This window comes from Syzygium oleosum, unplaced genomic scaffold (genome assembly GCF_021117445.2).
Source record: "Syzygium oleosum isolate NSW1041296 unplaced genomic scaffold, Sole_v2.1 Sole_v2.02, whole genome shotgun sequence".
NCBI classification, from domain to species: Eukaryota; Viridiplantae; Streptophyta; class Magnoliopsida; order Myrtales; family Myrtaceae; genus Syzygium; species Syzygium oleosum.
Window position 1 is genome coordinate 20,119,640 of NW_026607486.1, and position 18,283 is coordinate 20,137,922.

Consider the following 18,283-nt stretch of genomic DNA (forward strand, 5'->3'; position numbering starts at 1 on the left):
TTACAAAAAAATTCAGGGTAAATGTGTCATAATAGTTATGGTTTGAGCATTTTTGTGACTATTTCTCTCTTTTTCTTATGAACATATTTTTCTTTCAATTTTTTTAACATATTTTGACACTAAAGGAGGGCATTTGCTCTTTATTTCTCACGGAACGTTTCTCGCTCTCTCTTTGTATTTGCCCTTATTTGAATTTTTTTCCCCTTTTCGGGGTTGACTTTGTGAGTTCGACTGGGGGCATGGTCGGGAAGATGACGACGTGGTCGTGTGTCTCGCTTCCAGCAAATAATCCGACCCCCAAAAAATGAATTTCAAATATGTCCGGATTTTTTCCAGCCGTTCTCTTTAATTAGTTTAACGGGGGGAATCGAAAGAGAGATACCCGAGGGAGAAAAAGAAAATCCCGCGGTAAGATTCCGGTGCGTGGGCACGCCGCCGCCGCCGCCCCTCCCTTCCCCCCGAAAGTCCGCCATTAACGATCACGTTTTCTTCGTGGAACCATCCCCCTGTCCAACCTCTCCCCCACCGTCACGTGCGACGAAGAAGACGACGACGACGACGACGACCCGCGACGCGAAGGAGAAGGAGAAGGAGAAGGAGGCCAAGAGCCCACGTCGCGTCGCCCCACGCTCTCCATGGAACCATCCGCCGCAACTCTTCCGAAACACCCCTCCGTCTGAAACACCGCCTCTTTCTCTCTCTATCTCTGTCTGTGCGCGCGCGCGCGCGCGCGTGTGTGTTGGCTTCTCCAAACCCTCGCCGGCCGACCCCAATGGCCGTCTCGAAGCGGCTCCTGCTGGCGAGGGCCTCGATGGTCGCGCGGGGCCTCTGCTCCGGGCTCGAGCTCGGATCGGCGCGGGGCTTTGCCTCGGAGCAGGAGCAGCAGCAGCAGCAGCTCCTCCTCCCGCTGCAGCGGAGCCCTGAGGGGAGGAATCACCAGTGGGTCTTCCTCGGCTGCCCCGGCGTCGGGAAGGGGACCTACGCCTCGCGGCTGTCGAGCCTCATCGGCGTCCCCCACATAGCCACCGGCGACCTCGTCCGGGACGAGCTCGCCGCCTCCGGTCCGCTCTCTTCGCAGGTTCGTGTTCCGTGTTGCGATCGAATCTTGGAATTTGTTGCTATCATGGGCATGGAGCGTCCTTAAACTTGGTTTAGCCGTTGAGCTTTAGGGAGGGAAGTGAAGTATTGTGGTGAGAGTGGATGCTTTTTAGATCGGTTGCGAAAATGCCTGGTCGTTTTATGTTCGTTGATTGATGTTTTGCAGCTTGCAGAGATCGTTAACCAGGGGAAATTGGTGCCAGATGAAATAGTTATGGATTTACTGTCGAAACGTCTCGAGGCCCGAGAAGCGAAGGGTGAGACTGGATTCATACTCGATGGCTTCCCTCGGACCGTAAGACAGGCGGTGAGAATTTCTGCTGTTTGGCTTTGGGTACTACTTGATTTGCTCCGATAGCTTCACTGAAGTGACTATTCTCTGTTGTTGAGTGGCTGATTTTATGTGCAATTTGATGGTTGAGTTGCCGAGTTATTGGGAAACTTCAGGGGCTAATAGTGTTAAGCATTTCTACGAGTGTAATAGCTGCAAATAACTCTGTAAAGTAATCCACCAATTGTTTTTCTACTTCTTTTTATCTTATTTTAGTAAAATGAGTAAGAAATTGTTGTTTTTGGTTCCAGTTCTTCTGTACCTTCTCAGCAAGGAACTGTCTTTACGCCTAAAGTTTAGGAGCAGTTTCGGTTGAATTGGAAATGTCCCCAGGCTGTTACCAGAAAGAATTATAAGCCTGATCCTTTACCATTTCAGTTCTACAGGCATATTTGTTGGCTATTATGTATGCCATGTAGTGAGCTCCTCGTGGACTATGTCCCACATTGACTGCACATGCTAGGATTGAGAGGATTATATTCCAAAAGCTTACTAAAAGCCGCCTAAGCTTTTGGAATTTTGGCAAGCTTGCTCTTGTAAGCTCTCACTTCCTCTACATGTGCTACTTTTTCTCCTTGTTATCGAGGTAAAGTCAGTCTACGAGATGATACTGAGTGATTTTATAGTCAGGACACCAGTGACAGGCACAATCACCTCCTATTTGTGGTAGTTTATCTAGTTGCAGCTCCTTTTAATTGTTGAGTTATATGGTGAAGTCATTGTTCTGCTTCAGTTAATTTACTTATATAGATTTTATTACACTGATGAAGATTACATGCCCAGGGGAGGAGGATAGATAGACCTTTGCAGTAATTGGGTCAAACATCACAGGCCATCCCTAGTGTCTTTCTCTTGCTGTCATTAAATCTATCACTATCTCAACCCTCTGTTGAAAAGTAAAGGTAGATTGCAATATAAATTTAAATAAATGTGTTCTTAGCTCACCCTGCCTTTGTTGCACATGTGATCTTTTGAGTAGGTACTAATCTGTCTTGTTTTGAGTAGTTTTTCAAAGTGGATCTGATGTCTGTCCGTAAGGCATGTCCGGTCGGACAATAACCAACCTTTTGCCTATAAGTCCTCCTTATCATCCAGAATGTACACGATTGAGATTGTATTTTACACCTATGTTTAAATCAATATACTTCTCTGAGTACAGAGGAATCCATATAAAAGTTCATCTGATTGGCGTGTCGTGTCGTGCGTGCGTGTGTTCGGGATCATCCCCAGCTCTTGTTTCTATGTGCTTCTCTGTGTGGCAAACTAGCATATTTCAAATGATTGTCCTTAGCTCAGCTTAGGGTCAATGTGTGGTGAAGGACCTTGTGTCTTAAGATGCCTAGCATCGTGCTGTCTTTTCGTTGACTTCCATAGCACTTTCTTGTTTAGAAAATTCTGTTTTTCTATTTATTGAGGAACTCGTCTTATTGTGGTAACTTTCAGTGAAAACTGCTTTTAACATAGTCATCATAGTTTCTTTATGTTTACGAATTTTTTTTGGTGCAGTTTCTTTTATATTTTCTCTGATTTTCAGGAGATATTGGAAGGAGTAACCGATATCGACTTAGTGGTCAATTTAAAGCTTCGTGAAGAAGCTCTACTGGCAAAATGCCTTGGAAGGAGGATCTGCAGTCAATGTGGAGGAAATTACAACATTGCCAGTATTGACATCAAGGGTGAGAATGGCCAACCTGGAATGTATATGGCTCCACTCCTTCCCCCTCCACAGTGTGCATCAAAGATGATCACTCGGTCTGATGACACTGAAGAAGTTGTAAAGGAACGACTTCGCATATACAATGAGCTGGTATGTCTCCATGATTCTAAAACTTCCGACCGTCTTGAGAACTTGCTGTTGTCACTGTCATCTTTGTCATCTACTTCTTAAAATACATGTATACTCGTGCATTCTCACAGCATCCCCCAAAAGAGGAGCATAACACGAGCAAAGCTCAAATATACTTCCCTCTTCATGTTTCTATATCATCTCTGAAATAACGATCAGATTCCGAGTTTGGTTTCTTCTTTGCGATCATGTATACCCTTGTTATCTGTGAATATTTGATTTGGCAGACAAAACCTGTGGAAGATTTTTATAGACAGCGTGGCAAGTTATTAGAGTTTGATCTACCAGGAGGGATCCCAGAGTCGTGGCCAAAGCTGCTGCAAGCTTTGAACCTTGGAGACAATGATGATAAAAGATCTGCAGCAGCATAATTTCTGACGTATTGTATCTAGAAGATGGGGAGTTGTTTCATTCTTTGTATGCCAAAGACGTCATTGCTACCTATTTCGAGTGGTACAGTAGGAATGTATAGACAATAAGCACGAGTCTGCCAGAGCAATTTTACGTGACCGGTTGCAGGTGAACGTCTCTAGAATTATCATAGTATTTGGATGCTAAGGGTTAACTGTATAAGCTATCTAATTGATTGATGATTCATTCTCACTGGAGAATATTCCAGTTGAGAGCGGTGGGAAATGAATTACCGGGTGTATTTCACATGCCAATATGAAGTGCGAATACTTAGTCAAAAAACATCAAGTATGAACAGAAATGGCGCGATGTCCCTCCTGCTTTTTTATTGTGCTTTTAGTATGCTACTCTCCTGTTTTTGCCTTTGGTTGCAAAAAGTCTGGATCTTTTCGCTGCAGTGATTTTTTTTTTTTTGGGGGGGGTGGGGTACTCGATGTAAGTGGTGCAACTTTGCAGCTGTTCTGTGAATTCTGGTTTACGTGCATGAGTTCCTTTGCGCGCACGCCCGCGGACACTGTCTTGATCTTTCTTAGTTGAGCACCCTTAGTAGGATGAGGCCATATTGTTGGTTATTGTTGTTGATCTTGCTTGATGGAATGCTTCAGTTAGGATGTCCAATGAAAGTCTGGTTGTGCAAGAACTATGCTCGTTACTGCAATACGAGATTATTGTTTTTTCACCGCCCCCCCTTATCTGGCATCACATTGTGGTGCCTTCAAACTTTGTTTTGAGGGTAATTCCTTGGATAATCGCTGTAAGTTGTACCTAATGTCTGGTCAGTGAGTTCTTTTACCAAACACATTAACTTATTCGCAATCGGTGCAGCCCCGTCAGAATTTTCACCCGAAACTTGGAGAAATCCCGATCACAGCGTGGCGATTGCAAGTAAAGTTCATCATATTCGAAAGAAACGAAATTTGAAAGCCCCGGGGACCGAACATAAGTCGCTCCAGAGTAGGAAACTACCATTGTATATTGATTAATTTGAGCCTTGAGGAGTCTTGAATTGCCTGTGATCGTCAAGGGCAGTGTCTTCGACCCAGAACGACAAGAAACGCCAATCCCTCGATTTTGATCATATCAAGTTGTATTCTTGTCAATGTTCCAAACTTCTTCTCGATGATGCGGTCTGCTTGTTTGGGGAAAATTACCAAAAAAGTCCTAAACCTTTTGCAATTGTGCCAATTCAGTCCTAAACCTTTTTTTTTTGCCAATTCAGTCCTAAACCTTTTACAATTGTGCCAATTTAGTCCATTCGGCCACTTTTGGCCGGCCGGTGCTGACGTGGCAATTTTTAATATATATTTTTATTATTTTTCGATTTTTTTTTTCTCTTTCTTTTTTTTTTCCCCTATTTTCTTCCCCGATTGCCGGTCCGGCGACCGGCGAGAGACTGAGGCCGGCGGGGTGGACCTCGCCGGCCATGGGCGAGGCTGGCCCTTGCCGGCATTGGCGAGGCCTCGCCAGATCTGGGCGAGGCCTCGCCAGATCTGGGCGAGGCCTCGCCGTCGCTGGGCAAGCTCGACCTCGCCCGGCCATGGCGAGGCTCGACCTCGTTCATCGACGGCGAGGTCTCGCCAGATCTGGGCTGCCTCGCCGTCGCCGGGCGAGGTCGAGCCTCGCAGTCGCCGGGCGAGGTCGACCTCGCCAAGCGACGGCGAGGTCTCGCCAGATCTGGGCGGCCTCGCCGTCGCCGGGCGAGGCCTCGCCCAGATCTGGCGAGGTTGACCTCGCCGTCGCCGGGCGAGGTTGACCTCGCCGGCACTGGCGAGGCCTCATTAGATCTGGGCGGCCTTGCCGTCGCCGGGCAAGGTCGAGCCTCGCCGTCGCCAGGTGAGGTCGACCTTGCTAGGCGACGGCGAGGTCTCGCCAGATCTGGGCGGCCTCGCCGTCACCGGGCGAGCTCGACCTCGCCCATGGCCGGCGAGGTCCACCCCGCCGGCCTCAGCCTCTCCCCGGTCGCCGGACCAGCGACCGGGGAAGAAAATAGGGAAAAAAAAAAAGAAAGAGAAAAAAATAAAAAATCGAAAAAAAAATTATTAAAAATTGCCACGTCAGCACAGGCCGGCCAAAAGTGGCCAGATGGACTGAATTGGCACAATTGCAAAAGGTTTAGGACTGAATTGGCCAAAAAAAAAGGTTTAGGACTGAATTGGCACAATTGCAAAAGGTTTAGGACTTTTTTGGTAATTTTCCCGCTTGTTTGCTACGGATTTTAAGGCGCGGGGTGAAATGAGGACGACTGAAAAATATGTGCAGAGAAGTGACCGTGATTCCCTGTCGGTTAAGGAGGGGGAATAAGCAAAAGAAGTTCTAAATTTTTCGATTTTACCAATTTAGTTATAAATCTTTTAACAATTTGTCAATGTAGTCCATTCAGCTAATTTTGACCGGAAATTAATGACATTGACGTCGGGCGTCTTACGTGGTACAACCAATCTAATGCGGAAAATTTTTAAAATTTTATTATTTTTTTCATTTTATTCTCTTTTCTATTCTTTTTTCCGGCGGGGTTGCATATGTAATTGGGTGTAACCCAATATTATTGGATTGTAGGTAAAAGTGTCAAAAAAAGTCCTAAACCTATAATATTTGTGCCAAATTAGTTTTAAACCATTTAATTGTGCCAATTTAGTCCCAAACTTTTTGACTAAGTGCCAATTAATCCTTCCAGTTAATTTTGGCCGGATATTGCTAATGTGAATGCCAACCGGCCTACATGACATAACCGATGCCGACGTGAACAATTTTTTGATAATATTTTATTTTTTACTATTTTTTTCTTTATTTCCTGTCTTCTTCCTTTTCTGGTGACCAGCCATCGGCTATGGCCGGGCTGGATGGTCTCGCTTGGGCGAGGGTCACTATCGCTCGTCACAAGTGAACCCCGATGGGGCTCCCCTCACCAAATCTAATGAGGCAGGCCCTCGCCAGGCTAGGGCGGCCTCGCCAGATTTGGCCTAGGCGAGGCCGACCCTTGCCGAGGCACGCCCTCACTTGTGGCGGGGGACGGTGACCTTCGCTCAGGCAAGGCCCGCCCGCCCGCCTGGCCATCGCTTGTAGCCGGTGGTTAGTCACCGGCAGAAGGAAGAAGAAGGAAAAAAGAAAAAAAAATAAATCAAAAAAATTAAAATATTATTAAAAATTATCAACGTCAGCATCGACGGTGCCACGTAGGCCAGTCGCGTCCACGTCAGCAACATTCGATCAAAATTTGTCAGAAGTACTAAATTGGTATCGAGTCAAAAAGTTCATGATTAAATTGATATCAATACATTAGGTTTAAAATTTTTCTGACACTTTTTCTTTCGATAGTAAGATATATCTAAAATAAATCAGACAAAAAAACCTTAAATCAAACGTTTTTTAGGGAGGATGTCGGTCCTTGATGTGTGTGGGCACGGAGACCCCAACAACAAGAACCGAACAGGGCACGTGAATCCGCAGAGGCTCCGGACGCAAGTTTTGCCCCCCACCAAAACCCATGCCACGTGTTGTTTTTTGAGTGGTTTTTCCACATGGTCCAAGATATTTTGGGCGTCTCTTGTGTTACCCTCCGGTGCACCTTCTAGTATGCCTCTCTCTTCGGACAACCTACTTATCACCTCTTAATAAACAAATCACAGCTGGAATTTCCAAATGCTACAAATAAAGAGTAAAATATTTTGGCCTTGTTTATTTCGTAGAAAATAAATAATTTGAAAAGTATTTTCTTGAAAATGATTACTTGTATTACTTTACATAAATGAACGAACAAACAATATTCTCATCGTCTACAAAAATGTTTAGATTTATATTATTGTTAATAATAAAAAGATTTTTCATTAACTAATCATTTCAAGCGATATAAGTGATTATTTTTTTAAAAAATATTTTTAAAATTATTTATTTTTCACAAAACAAACGGAACTTTTGCCCTGCACAAAAATGAGAATAATAGGCGGATGACATATACGCCTCTCTCTCTCTCTCCCTCCAATGATGTTATCTAGCTTGTGATATGTGGAATCTTACTCACAATTTTTTTTTGCCATTTGGGTGGGGGATCTATATTTGGATGTGTAAATGTTTTTTGATACATTTTCTCGATGTCCCATGGGAAATTTCTTTTTATCTCTTTAGATGGCACGAATTTTGGCGAAAAGAAAAGGGTAATTGTAAATATGTAATCTGCATTTTCACTTATAAATTGTCTAGTAACACAAACTATCTACCAGAAAGCTATTGATATTTTCATCCGGCTTAAAGATGCATGTATATGGGCCAGTCAAACTTCTAAGGGCATGTATCCTTAAATATAAAGTGTAAATGGAGAATCCCTTAATATTTTCAGCCTTTCAGAGAGTGCAAAGATAGGTGCATGATTATCCTTTAGGATTCGACAGACCTTCTGATTAGTCAGCACTTTTCTATACGAGCAAAACAAGAATAGCAAGAAATGTTGTAAATATGAATGGCTTCGAATCAAAGAGCAATCAAGTCGGACTTTGAGGCGTGATATCACTTTCCTTAAGGATTTATTTGCCCCACAATTATTGCTAATGGTCACCGGCAAAAATCCTCCGGGATACAACAAAGTCTCAAAATGAGAATACTAGATAGCAATTCTAGTATTTCTCCAGGGTCTCTCTAGGAAACAAAGAAATGATGACTGTAGTTTTCGAAAGAAGACTTGAAGAAATTGATCTCTCTTTTCTTTCTTGCCAAAAACTGACATATATAGAAATCGGTCTTAAAGAACATTGGCAACTCTTCACGAAAGGTTGCAAAGCTAATAAAGATATTCCTTCGGAAGAAGTTGCAAACTGAATAGATGCAACCCTTCGGAAAAGATTGAAAACTGAACAAGTATAATCTTCAAAAGTTGTCTTGGAAAGACACATGTAAAATTCGGAATAAAATAAATAAATAAATATATAATTCCGAATTTTCATAATTTCGAAAATTACTTAATAAACAAAAAACAACCTTTCAAATAATAAAAAATTAATAAGATAACCTTACGAAATAAGATAAAAATATAAAGGGATTAGTGCTAATTAAACCGCGCACCCGCACGCGGGTATTATGTGGACTAGCACACACCCCATTGTCTTCACTCTAAAGAGCAAGAAGATATTCACAGTTATAAAGTGGCCCACTTTCTCAAAACTTTCCTATGTGGGACAAAGGAAAATGCACTATTTTGTTTGTTTTACAAACAAACAACCAACAATCCCCCACTTTGTTTGTAAAACAAAATACCAACTAAGATTAAAAAAAAAAATACAGCCATAATTTCCATGAGATTAATATACATACATAAAGGTCTCTTTCGAGTTAAACCTTTACTTAGTACAAGTACCTCAAGACTCTATCAAAGTGACAAGTAGCTCGGCTTTAAACTTGTACTTTTAAATAATAGAATCGGACATACCGCACATATACTAACCTCTTGTTTTAGCGAGAAGTTCTATATTACTCAGCACTATTATGGCCTTGTGCTTGATCCTGTTTCATGAGCTCTCTAGAAAGCAACCCTAACTTTCGTAAGAAGCGGCACCACTTCTAAGCTCATATAGGTGAAGTATCTACCATGTGTTTCTGTTACTATTAACACATTACATATTTGTACAATACTTCATTAAGAATTCAATTCACCCTTGAAACCGTAACAGACGATACCGACTTCTCATATCAGGGCTAGCGTCGGTATCAAACAATCACTTTTCAGTAACTTGTTTTTACCCATTAAACCTTATAACTAGTGATGTTCTAGAAAAAGGTCGGATTACCATTACTGGTGATTTTAATTAAAGGGTTTCAGCCCCATTTCTTGTGAGGTCATTTTTACCATATCTCTTGGTAATGCCTTTGTCAAGGGATCAGCCAAATTATTACTTGACCTCACGTAGACAATTGTTATGGTACCATCTTTAATCAATTGTCTCACAAACTCATGCCTTAGGCTAATATGTCTAGACTTCCCATTATAGGTGCTATTATAAGCTCTTGCCAAAGTAGCTTGACTATCACAATGAATAGAGATAGGAGGCATAGGACTAGGCCATAATTTGATATCCGACAACAAATTCCTAATCCATTCAGCCTCTTTCCCAGTTGCCGCTAACGCAACGAATTCGGATTCCATCGTTGAGTGAGTTATACATGTTTGTTTCTTGCTCGCCCAAGAAACAGCACCTCCGCCAAGTGTAAAAATCCATCCAGAAGTGGAATGTTTATCACCCACACTTGTAATCCAACTAGCATTGGTGTATCCTTCTAATACAGCCGGATAATTATTAAAGAACAGACCTAAATTTTTAGTTCTCTTAAGATAACCAAAAATTCTGGTAATAGCCCTCCAATGTTCTATACTTGGATTACTAGTAAACCTACTCAACTTGCACACAGAATGAGCAATATCAGGTCTAGTACAATGCATCGCATACATTAAAGACCCTATAGCACTCGCATATTCAAGTTGTGCTACCGCTCTACCAGCATTATAATTTAACTTAATACTGGAATCAAATGGAGTACTTATTTCCTTGAAACCAAGATGCTGAAATTTATTTAGCATTTTTTCAATATAATCACATTGGCTCAAAGAATAACCCCCACCATGCTTTTTAACTTTAATACCTAAGATAGTATCTACTTCACCTAAATCCTTCATTTTAAACATGGAGGTTAGATACTTCTTAGTCTCAACTATTCCAGTCATATTTGTTCCAAAGATAAGCATATCATCAACATACAAGCATACTAAGACACCATAGTCTTTAGTGAATTTAGAATATATACACTTATCAGCACTATTGTGGATGAAACCATTAGACAATATGACCGAATCAAATTTTTCATGCCACTGCTTAGGAGCTTGCTTAAGCCCGTAAAGAGACTTTGTCAATTTACATACTTTCCTTTCATTTCCAGGAAGAACGAAACCTTCTAGTTGTTCCATGTAAATTTCCTCATTTAAGTCTCCATTCAAGAAAGCAGTCTTCACATCTATTTGATGAACACAAAGATCATAAATGGAAGCTATAGCAAAAAGAATTCGAATAGAAGTTATACGTGCAACAGGAGCATACGTATCAAAATAATCTATTCCTTCCTTTTATCTATATCCCTTTGCCACTAGTCTAGCCTTAAAAGCTTGGATAGAACCATCAGAATGATATTTTCTTCTAAAAACGCATTTGCAACCAATAGGCTTGGATCCTTTAGGTAAATCTACTAATACCCAAGTATTATTGGACATAATTGAGTCCATTTCATCATTTACAGCTTCTTTCCAAAAAGAAGCATATCTAGAAGACATAGCATCAACAAAGCTTTTAGGATCGTCTTCTAAATTTAATACTAAAGGATATTTATTTACCACGTTATTATCTCTGTCTCCTTCAACAAGAAAAACGTGAGTAATATAATCTGGACCTAAATCCTTAGATTTTCTTGCTCTAGAGCTTCTCCTCAATTCAGTCATGTCTCTAGAATCATTTGTTCCTTTCTCTTGAGAATCTACATAAGTTTCTATAGGTCTTGAATTATTTTCAATAATTTCAGAACCTGTAGAACATTTGTTCTCAAAGAATTCGACATCTCTTGATTCTACAATGACATTGGATTCTAAGTCAAGAAGCCTATAAGCTTTACTGTTTTCAGCATATCCAATAAAGACACTTTTGATAGCTCTAGGACCAAGTTTAGTTCTTTTAGGGTCCGGTACTCGGTAGTATGCCAAACACCCCCACACTTTAAGATATGACATGTTTGATTTTCTACCTTTCCATAATTCATAAGGGCTCACGTTATTTCTCTTAGATGGTATTCTATTATGAATATAATATGCAGTAAGCAATGCTTCTCCCCAAATATTAATTGGTAGCTTTGAATTTGAAAGCATACAATTAACCATTTCTCCGAGAGATCGATTTTTCCTTTCAGCCATACCATTTTGTTGTGGAGTGTATGGTGCGGAAACTTGATGAATAATACCATGTTCTTCACAAAATGAAGAAAATTCATTTAAGAAATATTCTCCACCTCTGTCTGAATGTAGAACTTTGATTTTCCTTTCCAATTGATTTTCTACTTCAGCTTTATATTTCTTGAACATGGTGAATGCTTCATCCTTCGACCTCATGAGATAAACATAAAGATATCTACTGCAATCATCCACAAAGGTAATGAAATACCTTTTACCATCACGAGTTAACATGCCATTGAATTCGCATCTATCACTATGCACCAAATCCAACAAATTCGAATTTCTATTAACACCAGGGAATGGTTTCTTTATGAGTTTAGACTTAGCACATATTTCACATTTGTCTAATTCGCCATTAAAATTAATCAAGTCTAACTTTTTCATATTTGTTAAATAGCGAAAATTTATATGTGCTAATCTACTATGCCATAAAGAAGCAGACTCAATAGTATAAGCAGAAGATACGAAAATATTATTGATACTTAGTTGATACATGCCGTCATTGGCATAGCCCTTCCCCACAAACATCCCATTCTTCGACAGGATAACCTTGTCGGATTCAAACAAAATTCGAAAACCCCTCTTACAAAGTAAATCAATTGAAACTAGGTTCTTCCTAATTTCGGGTACATAAAAAACATTAAGAAGAGTAATCTTCTTTCCAGAAGTGAGGTCAAGTTCCACGGTGCCTTTGCCAGCAACCTTTGCAAGAGCATTATTCGCCATCAGGACCTCTTGAGCATTTGTGTCGACAGTCTCTTCAAATTGCTTGAACAAATATTTGTCCTTGCACACATGAACTGTCGCTCCAGAATCTAGCCACCAACCGGATTGGACAGTGGCAGAATTGATCTCAGAAATCATAGCCATCGAACCATTGATTTCAGCAATGTTCATATTTGAAAACTTGGTTGAAATCATGGCCACATAGTTCTCTTCAACCAAATTTGCATCTGTCTTCACCGTTGGAATGTTCTTGTCCTTTGATATGCTCTTGCGGTGAATGTAGTCCTTGGCATAATGTCCCTGTTTGCCACAAACAAAACAACAACCCTTCTTCTTCTTGTGTGTCTTCTTAAATGTATGCCCGTTCTTTACTTTAAAGTTCTGGCCGAATTTTCTTTTTCTTTCCACAGCATTTACCTTGGAATTATACAAAACAGAATTATCACGTGTACGTGACTCTTCCTCAATACGAAGATGTTTATGTATTTGCTCCAAGGTGAAGTCCTCCGACTTATGCATCAGCCTTTTTCCGTAGTCTTTCCAAGTTGAAGGCAATTTTGCAATAATTGCTCCAACTTGAAAGGTTTTTGGAATTTCAATTTTGAGGGCACGAATTTTGTTGACGAGCACTTGTAATTCGTGGACTTGTTTCAACAAGGGCTTAGTATCAATAAACTTGAAATCGAAATACTTTGCAATTAAATACTTATTGGTACCTTGCTCCTCCGCTTTGTACTTGAATTCCAGTGCGTTCCAAATTTCTCTGGCCGACTTCATCTCAGTGAATAAGTCATACAATCTATCAGACAGTGTATTCAGAATGTGTCCACGACACAGCAATTCATCCTCCTCACGTTTCCTTTTATCCTTGTTAACCCTTTCAACGGCTTCCGCACTTGGTTGTTCTCCCTCAACAGTAGGATTCGGATCTTCAATAGGCGCCAATTTTGGATCCAGAATATAGGATATCTTCAGGGCAGTGAGTAGGAACATCATCTTGTCCCTCCAGCGAGCATAGTTGTTCTCATCGAACCGATCCAGTTTGACCATGTCTTGGTTCATGATTTTGATTGTCTCCGACTCCATTGTTGGACAGAAATAAATCCTTAAGATTGTTGTAAATATGAATGGCTTCGAATCAAAGAGCAATCAAGTCGGACTTTGAGGCGTGATATCACTTTCTTTAAGGATTTATTTGCCCCACAATTGTTGCTAATGGTCACCGGCAAAAATCCTCCGGGATACAACAAAGTCTCAAAATGAGAATACTAGATAGCAATTCTAGTATTTCTCCAGGGTCTCTCTAGGAAACAAAGAAATGATGACTGTAGTTTTCGAAAGAAGACTTGAAGAAATTGATCTCTCTTTTCTTTCTTGCCAAAAACTGACATATATAGAAATCGGTCTTAAAGAACATTGGCAACTCTTCACGAAAGGTTGCAAAGCTAACAAAGATATTCCTTCGGAAGAAGTTGCAAACTGAATAGATGCAACCCTTCGGAAAAGATTGAAAACTGAATAAGTATAATCTTCAAAAGTTGTCTTGGAAAGACACATGTAAAATTCGGAATAAAATAAATAAATAAATATATAATTCCGAATTTTCATAATTTCGAAAATTACTTAATAAACAAAAAACAACCTTTCAAATAATAAAAAATTAATAAGATAACCTTACGAAATAAGATAAAAATATAAAGGGATTAGTGCTAATTAAACCGCGCACCCGCACGCGGGTATTGTGTGGACTAGCACACACCCCATTGTCTTCACTCTAAAGAGCAAGAAGATATTCACAATTATAAAGTGGCCCACTTTCTCAAAACTTTCCTACGTGGGACAAAGGAAAATGCACTATTTTGTTTGTTTTACAAACAAACAACCAACAAGAAATGTAAAACCAATAGAGAGAACAAGACAAGAGAGCATTTTCTGAGCTTTTTCTGGCACGTTGAATGAAGAAGAACGTGTTGATATTTATAGGAGAAATAGGCTGACTGAAAGCTGAAAATACAAGGCAAGCATTATTAACACAGCGGCTTAGAAGCACTTAGCATATTGAGTATCGCAACCACTAGTTTGACGAATCGCAACAACTGGTCCGACGAAGGTTCACGGCATGAAAATCAAAGGTTTAAAGTTAAGGATATTTGGTTTTACTCGTGTATAGGCTTTTTCGGATGAAGGCCTATAGATAAAAACTAAAAACTCGGTGAATAAGAATCTTGGACTCGACCTCGTGTATATTTTGCGTGCGGGAGAGCTAAATCCAACTTTATACTTGGTTCGGTGTAAGAAGCTGGAGCACGCTAGTCCAATATTGTTTTCTTGTTATTACCAAGTAAGTAAAAATAAATCAATTAGTAAAGTGAACAAGAGAGCTTCTCAAACAATACATGGCACAAAGAAAAGCAAGAGAAGTTTTGAAATACTTTTCTACAACAAATATCTCATTGAACTATATAATACGAATGTGAAAATTGCGCACGACCGCCTCTGGGCAAGCAGCCGAAAAGTCCTTTTCCTTCCCTCCCTCTCTCTTCTCTCTCCATCGTCTTCTTCAACCTGCAACCATGGAGTGGTTTCTCAAAGATCATTTGAAAATAAATTTAAATTTTAAATAAGCTTAGATTTTGTTCGAGTTTTCTTGTTTTTTCCTTATTTTTTTCATCTCTCCTGATCTAGATTTGGGAGCTCATTCGAGGTCTAGTTCAATCTCCTAATCTATTTCTAGATCTAAGAGCTATTCTCTCCCAATTTAAATATGAGTTTAATAATGTTTTCAGGGCTTTGATACCTCGTGCTTTGTCCGTATACAGGTCCTCTGCCTCCAATTTCAATGGTGATTGTAGGAGCTATGGCGCTTCGCTGAACTATGAAGATCTGCTCTTCCAAAAGTTAGATTTGTATTTATTCAACTCGTTTGAATGTCTCCGTATGGCGATGGTATAGAGGAAGCGTGCACCACCATATGGCAATGTTGTAGTTATTGGATAAGGAACTTCCGGCATTTGCTTATCATTAACGATTATACGAGATTTAGTGATTGGTCGCCGATTATTTTGCCTGACGGATCAATTGTTATGGAATGATTGTATGTTTAACCCAGTTGGTGCTATATTGATCCTCATTTTTTTTTTTCTGGATTTGGCTTTGTTTTGTTCTATTTTAATTTTCTTTGCAATGAAAGCCTATGTACTTCACTACTTCTCAAGTATGCTTTTGAGCAATAAATACGATTTTCTTGCAACAAAAATAAACTATAAAATGAAAACAAATTACGTAATCTAAGCTTAGTTCGTTGCCGACGCGATGGGTTCACCCAGTTATAACCGAAATCCACGCGGGTTCATGTCTTTATAACTTGTCAAGTTCGAATCGCGAGTCCCACTTGATTTCGGAAACCTTGTTGCTGATTGGATCTACATGACCAAATTCGGGCAAGCTCTCCCCCAATCCGATATTGAACGACACGAATCTCGTTCAATAAAGTCGAGCGGCGAACGAGAGAAGCGTACGTGGAGAGGGATTCCTTGCAAAAAGTAAAGCCGCGGAATCAAATAGCCCTTTTCCAATTTGAACTTTTTCTTGACTTTATTCAGAACGCTCTGGATGATGGGAGTGGCCATGAACGAGGGCCGCAGAGAAGGCATGAGATGCAAAGCAAAAACTCCCAAAACGTAGAACACCGCAGAAAAGCAGGAAACTCGTGGCCTCACATATGGCATTTTTCACCTTCGCCACTGTCTTTCTTCTCCTTTTTCGCGGAATTTATGTGCTTTGTCACTAAATTTCGAAGCAGCAGTCGAAATCGACGTACGAAAGAGAGAAAATACCTCGAAAAGTTCTAAACTACGGCTTTTTTTTTTTTTTATGTTGGGAAAACCTCCAAACTAGTAGCAGCATGACAAAAATACCTTCTGTCTGCCACAGAAAGATCCTAAACTTTGGTCATTATTGACACCAATGTCCTAAACTCTCGCCGGTTTGAGAAAAATATTCCTTGTCAAGTGGGTACAAGTCGAAAGGTCTTGGCGACACAAAAAAAAAAAATTGGGATATTGTGTTACGCGGGTATAGTTTAGGATTTTTTGGGAGATGATAAAAAGTGTGAGATATTAATGTTATTTAACATCTATATTATACTTATACCAATTTATGATCAATTTACTAAATATAACTAATCAATTTATGATTCATTTACTAATATATGAGTTAAGAAATGGGTTTATGACCTATTTTAATAGATCTACAAGTATTGGTGTCCATCGTGCTCTCCTGCTCTTGCATGGGAACGTCAAAGCTGGAGCCATTGTTTGATCATGTGGAGTAAAAAATTCTATCCGAAATTCAATGGCCACAGTATTTTCTGTTTGGTTGTGGTCGTGGTCGTGGATGGAAGTGGTCCATTTTAGGATGCAACTTGGTGCAATAAGTTTCCAACAGCATGTTAAATTGTTCATGACAAATAATTAGTTTGAATTAGCAACCCCCCCCCCTTCCCCAAAAAAAAATTTCCATTTATTTCGTAAAAAATAAATGATTCGTAAAACATTTTCCTGAGTGGTTGTTTTTAGGAAAATGTTTTTCAAATTATTTATTTTTTACGAAATAAACGGACACTTAGCAATTGTGAATTCGTATTCAACTTTTTAGCGTACTTAATAAACTCAAGGTTGATCATGACACAATTTCACATTCGGGTATAAGTCAATAAAATTGCATTGCGCATAAATTGTTCATAAACGGGTAAATGGGTCCATTTGGGTCAGACCATTTATGACCTGACCCAAACCCGGTCCAACCCACCCATTTAACAGGTCTAAATTCTTGAAACTTTTCAACAGGTCACCAATAACTCTAAATTGTGCCCGTTATGACACCATTGCCCTAAAAATCGTATCTTTGTGACAACAAATTCTTAATTCATCGTCATATTAAGACAAGTTTGGTATTGGCGACAACAAAAAATTAGCGTGTTGGTGTCGCAGTGGGTAAAAGTTTAGGATCTTTTGTGATAGACAGAGGGTGTATTACATTAGCCTCTAATTGGGATATTGGTGAAAAAAAAAAATTAGCGTGTTGGAATTGCAATTGCAATGAGTAAAGTTTAGGATCTTTTGTCATAGACCAAGGGTGTATCACATAAAGTTAGAGTTTATAGACTGAGCGTGTATTGCATAAAGTTGGTGTTAAATAATTGCATTAGCCTTTAATTTTTTTAGCCGGGATTTAGCCTCTAATTGAGTAATTAAAAGAAAACACTTTAGTGTATCCCATCTTTATGAAATATTACATAACAAGTTTCGTCTCGTATTCTTTAATGGGCAAAAGAGGCTCTGCTAGAAAAAAAACCATCAGTTTATTTCGTGGAAAATGAAGAATTTGGAAACTATTATCCTAAAAATAATCTCTTGCATTGGTTAGAAAAATGAATGATTGAAAAATATTTTCATTATTCGCGAAAATATTAAAATATAAAGTGCTGTCGATAAAGAAAAAATTTTCATCGATTATTTATTTCAATCGATAAAAACGATTATTTTTTTAAAAAAAATTTCGAAATCATTTCTTTTCCGCGAAATAAGCATAGCTTAATGATAAGATACTTGTCCCTATTTTTATTAGGAAAACTGACACAAATGGTCCCGTAACTTTGTTTCAACGTGCAATTTGGTTTTTAAACTTTTAATTTGTTCAATGTGATCTCTGAAGTTTAACCCAATGTGTAATTTGATCCCTAAAATTTTAATTTGTTCAAGCGGTCCTTGAATTTTTGATACATATTCAATTTAGTCCCTGGATTTTGTGGTCTTTGATACATGTTCAATTTAGTCTCTGGATTATAAAATCCAGGGATATAATAATCCAAGGACTAGATTAAATATTTATCCAA

At 39.6% G+C, this 18,283-nt stretch overlaps 1 protein-coding gene across 1 annotated transcript; it reads left to right on the plus strand.

Moving 5' to 3' along the window:
- The first annotated feature begins 558 nt into the window (after window positions 1–558).
- Window positions 559–3,987, plus strand: LOC115672984 (probable adenylate kinase 6, chloroplastic). The gene is made up of 4 exons (XM_030594994.2): window positions 559–1,078; window positions 1,265–1,405; window positions 2,964–3,236; window positions 3,503–3,987. Exons 1-4 carry the CDS (start codon window positions 773–775, stop codon window positions 3,644–3,646), a joined length of 864 nt encoding a protein of 287 aa, XP_030450854.1. The 5' UTR covers window positions 559–772; the 3' UTR covers window positions 3,647–3,987.
- Window positions 3,988–18,283: the final 14,296 nt, after the last annotated feature.

Bases quoted from the DNA above. Each gene is read 5' to 3' on its own strand.
- LOC115672984 (XM_030594994.2), top strand. From the start codon at position 773: ATGGCCGTCTCGAAGCGGCTCCTGCTGGCGAGGGCCTCGATGGTCGCG. The intron at 1,406-2,963 runs GTGAGAATTTCT...TCTGATTTTCAG, and splicing joins CTCGGACCGTAAGACAGGCG to GAGATATTGGAAGGAGTAAC. The intron at 3,237-3,502 runs GTATGTCTCCAT...TTGATTTGGCAG, and splicing joins TTCGCATATACAATGAGCTG to ACAAAACCTGTGGAAGATTT.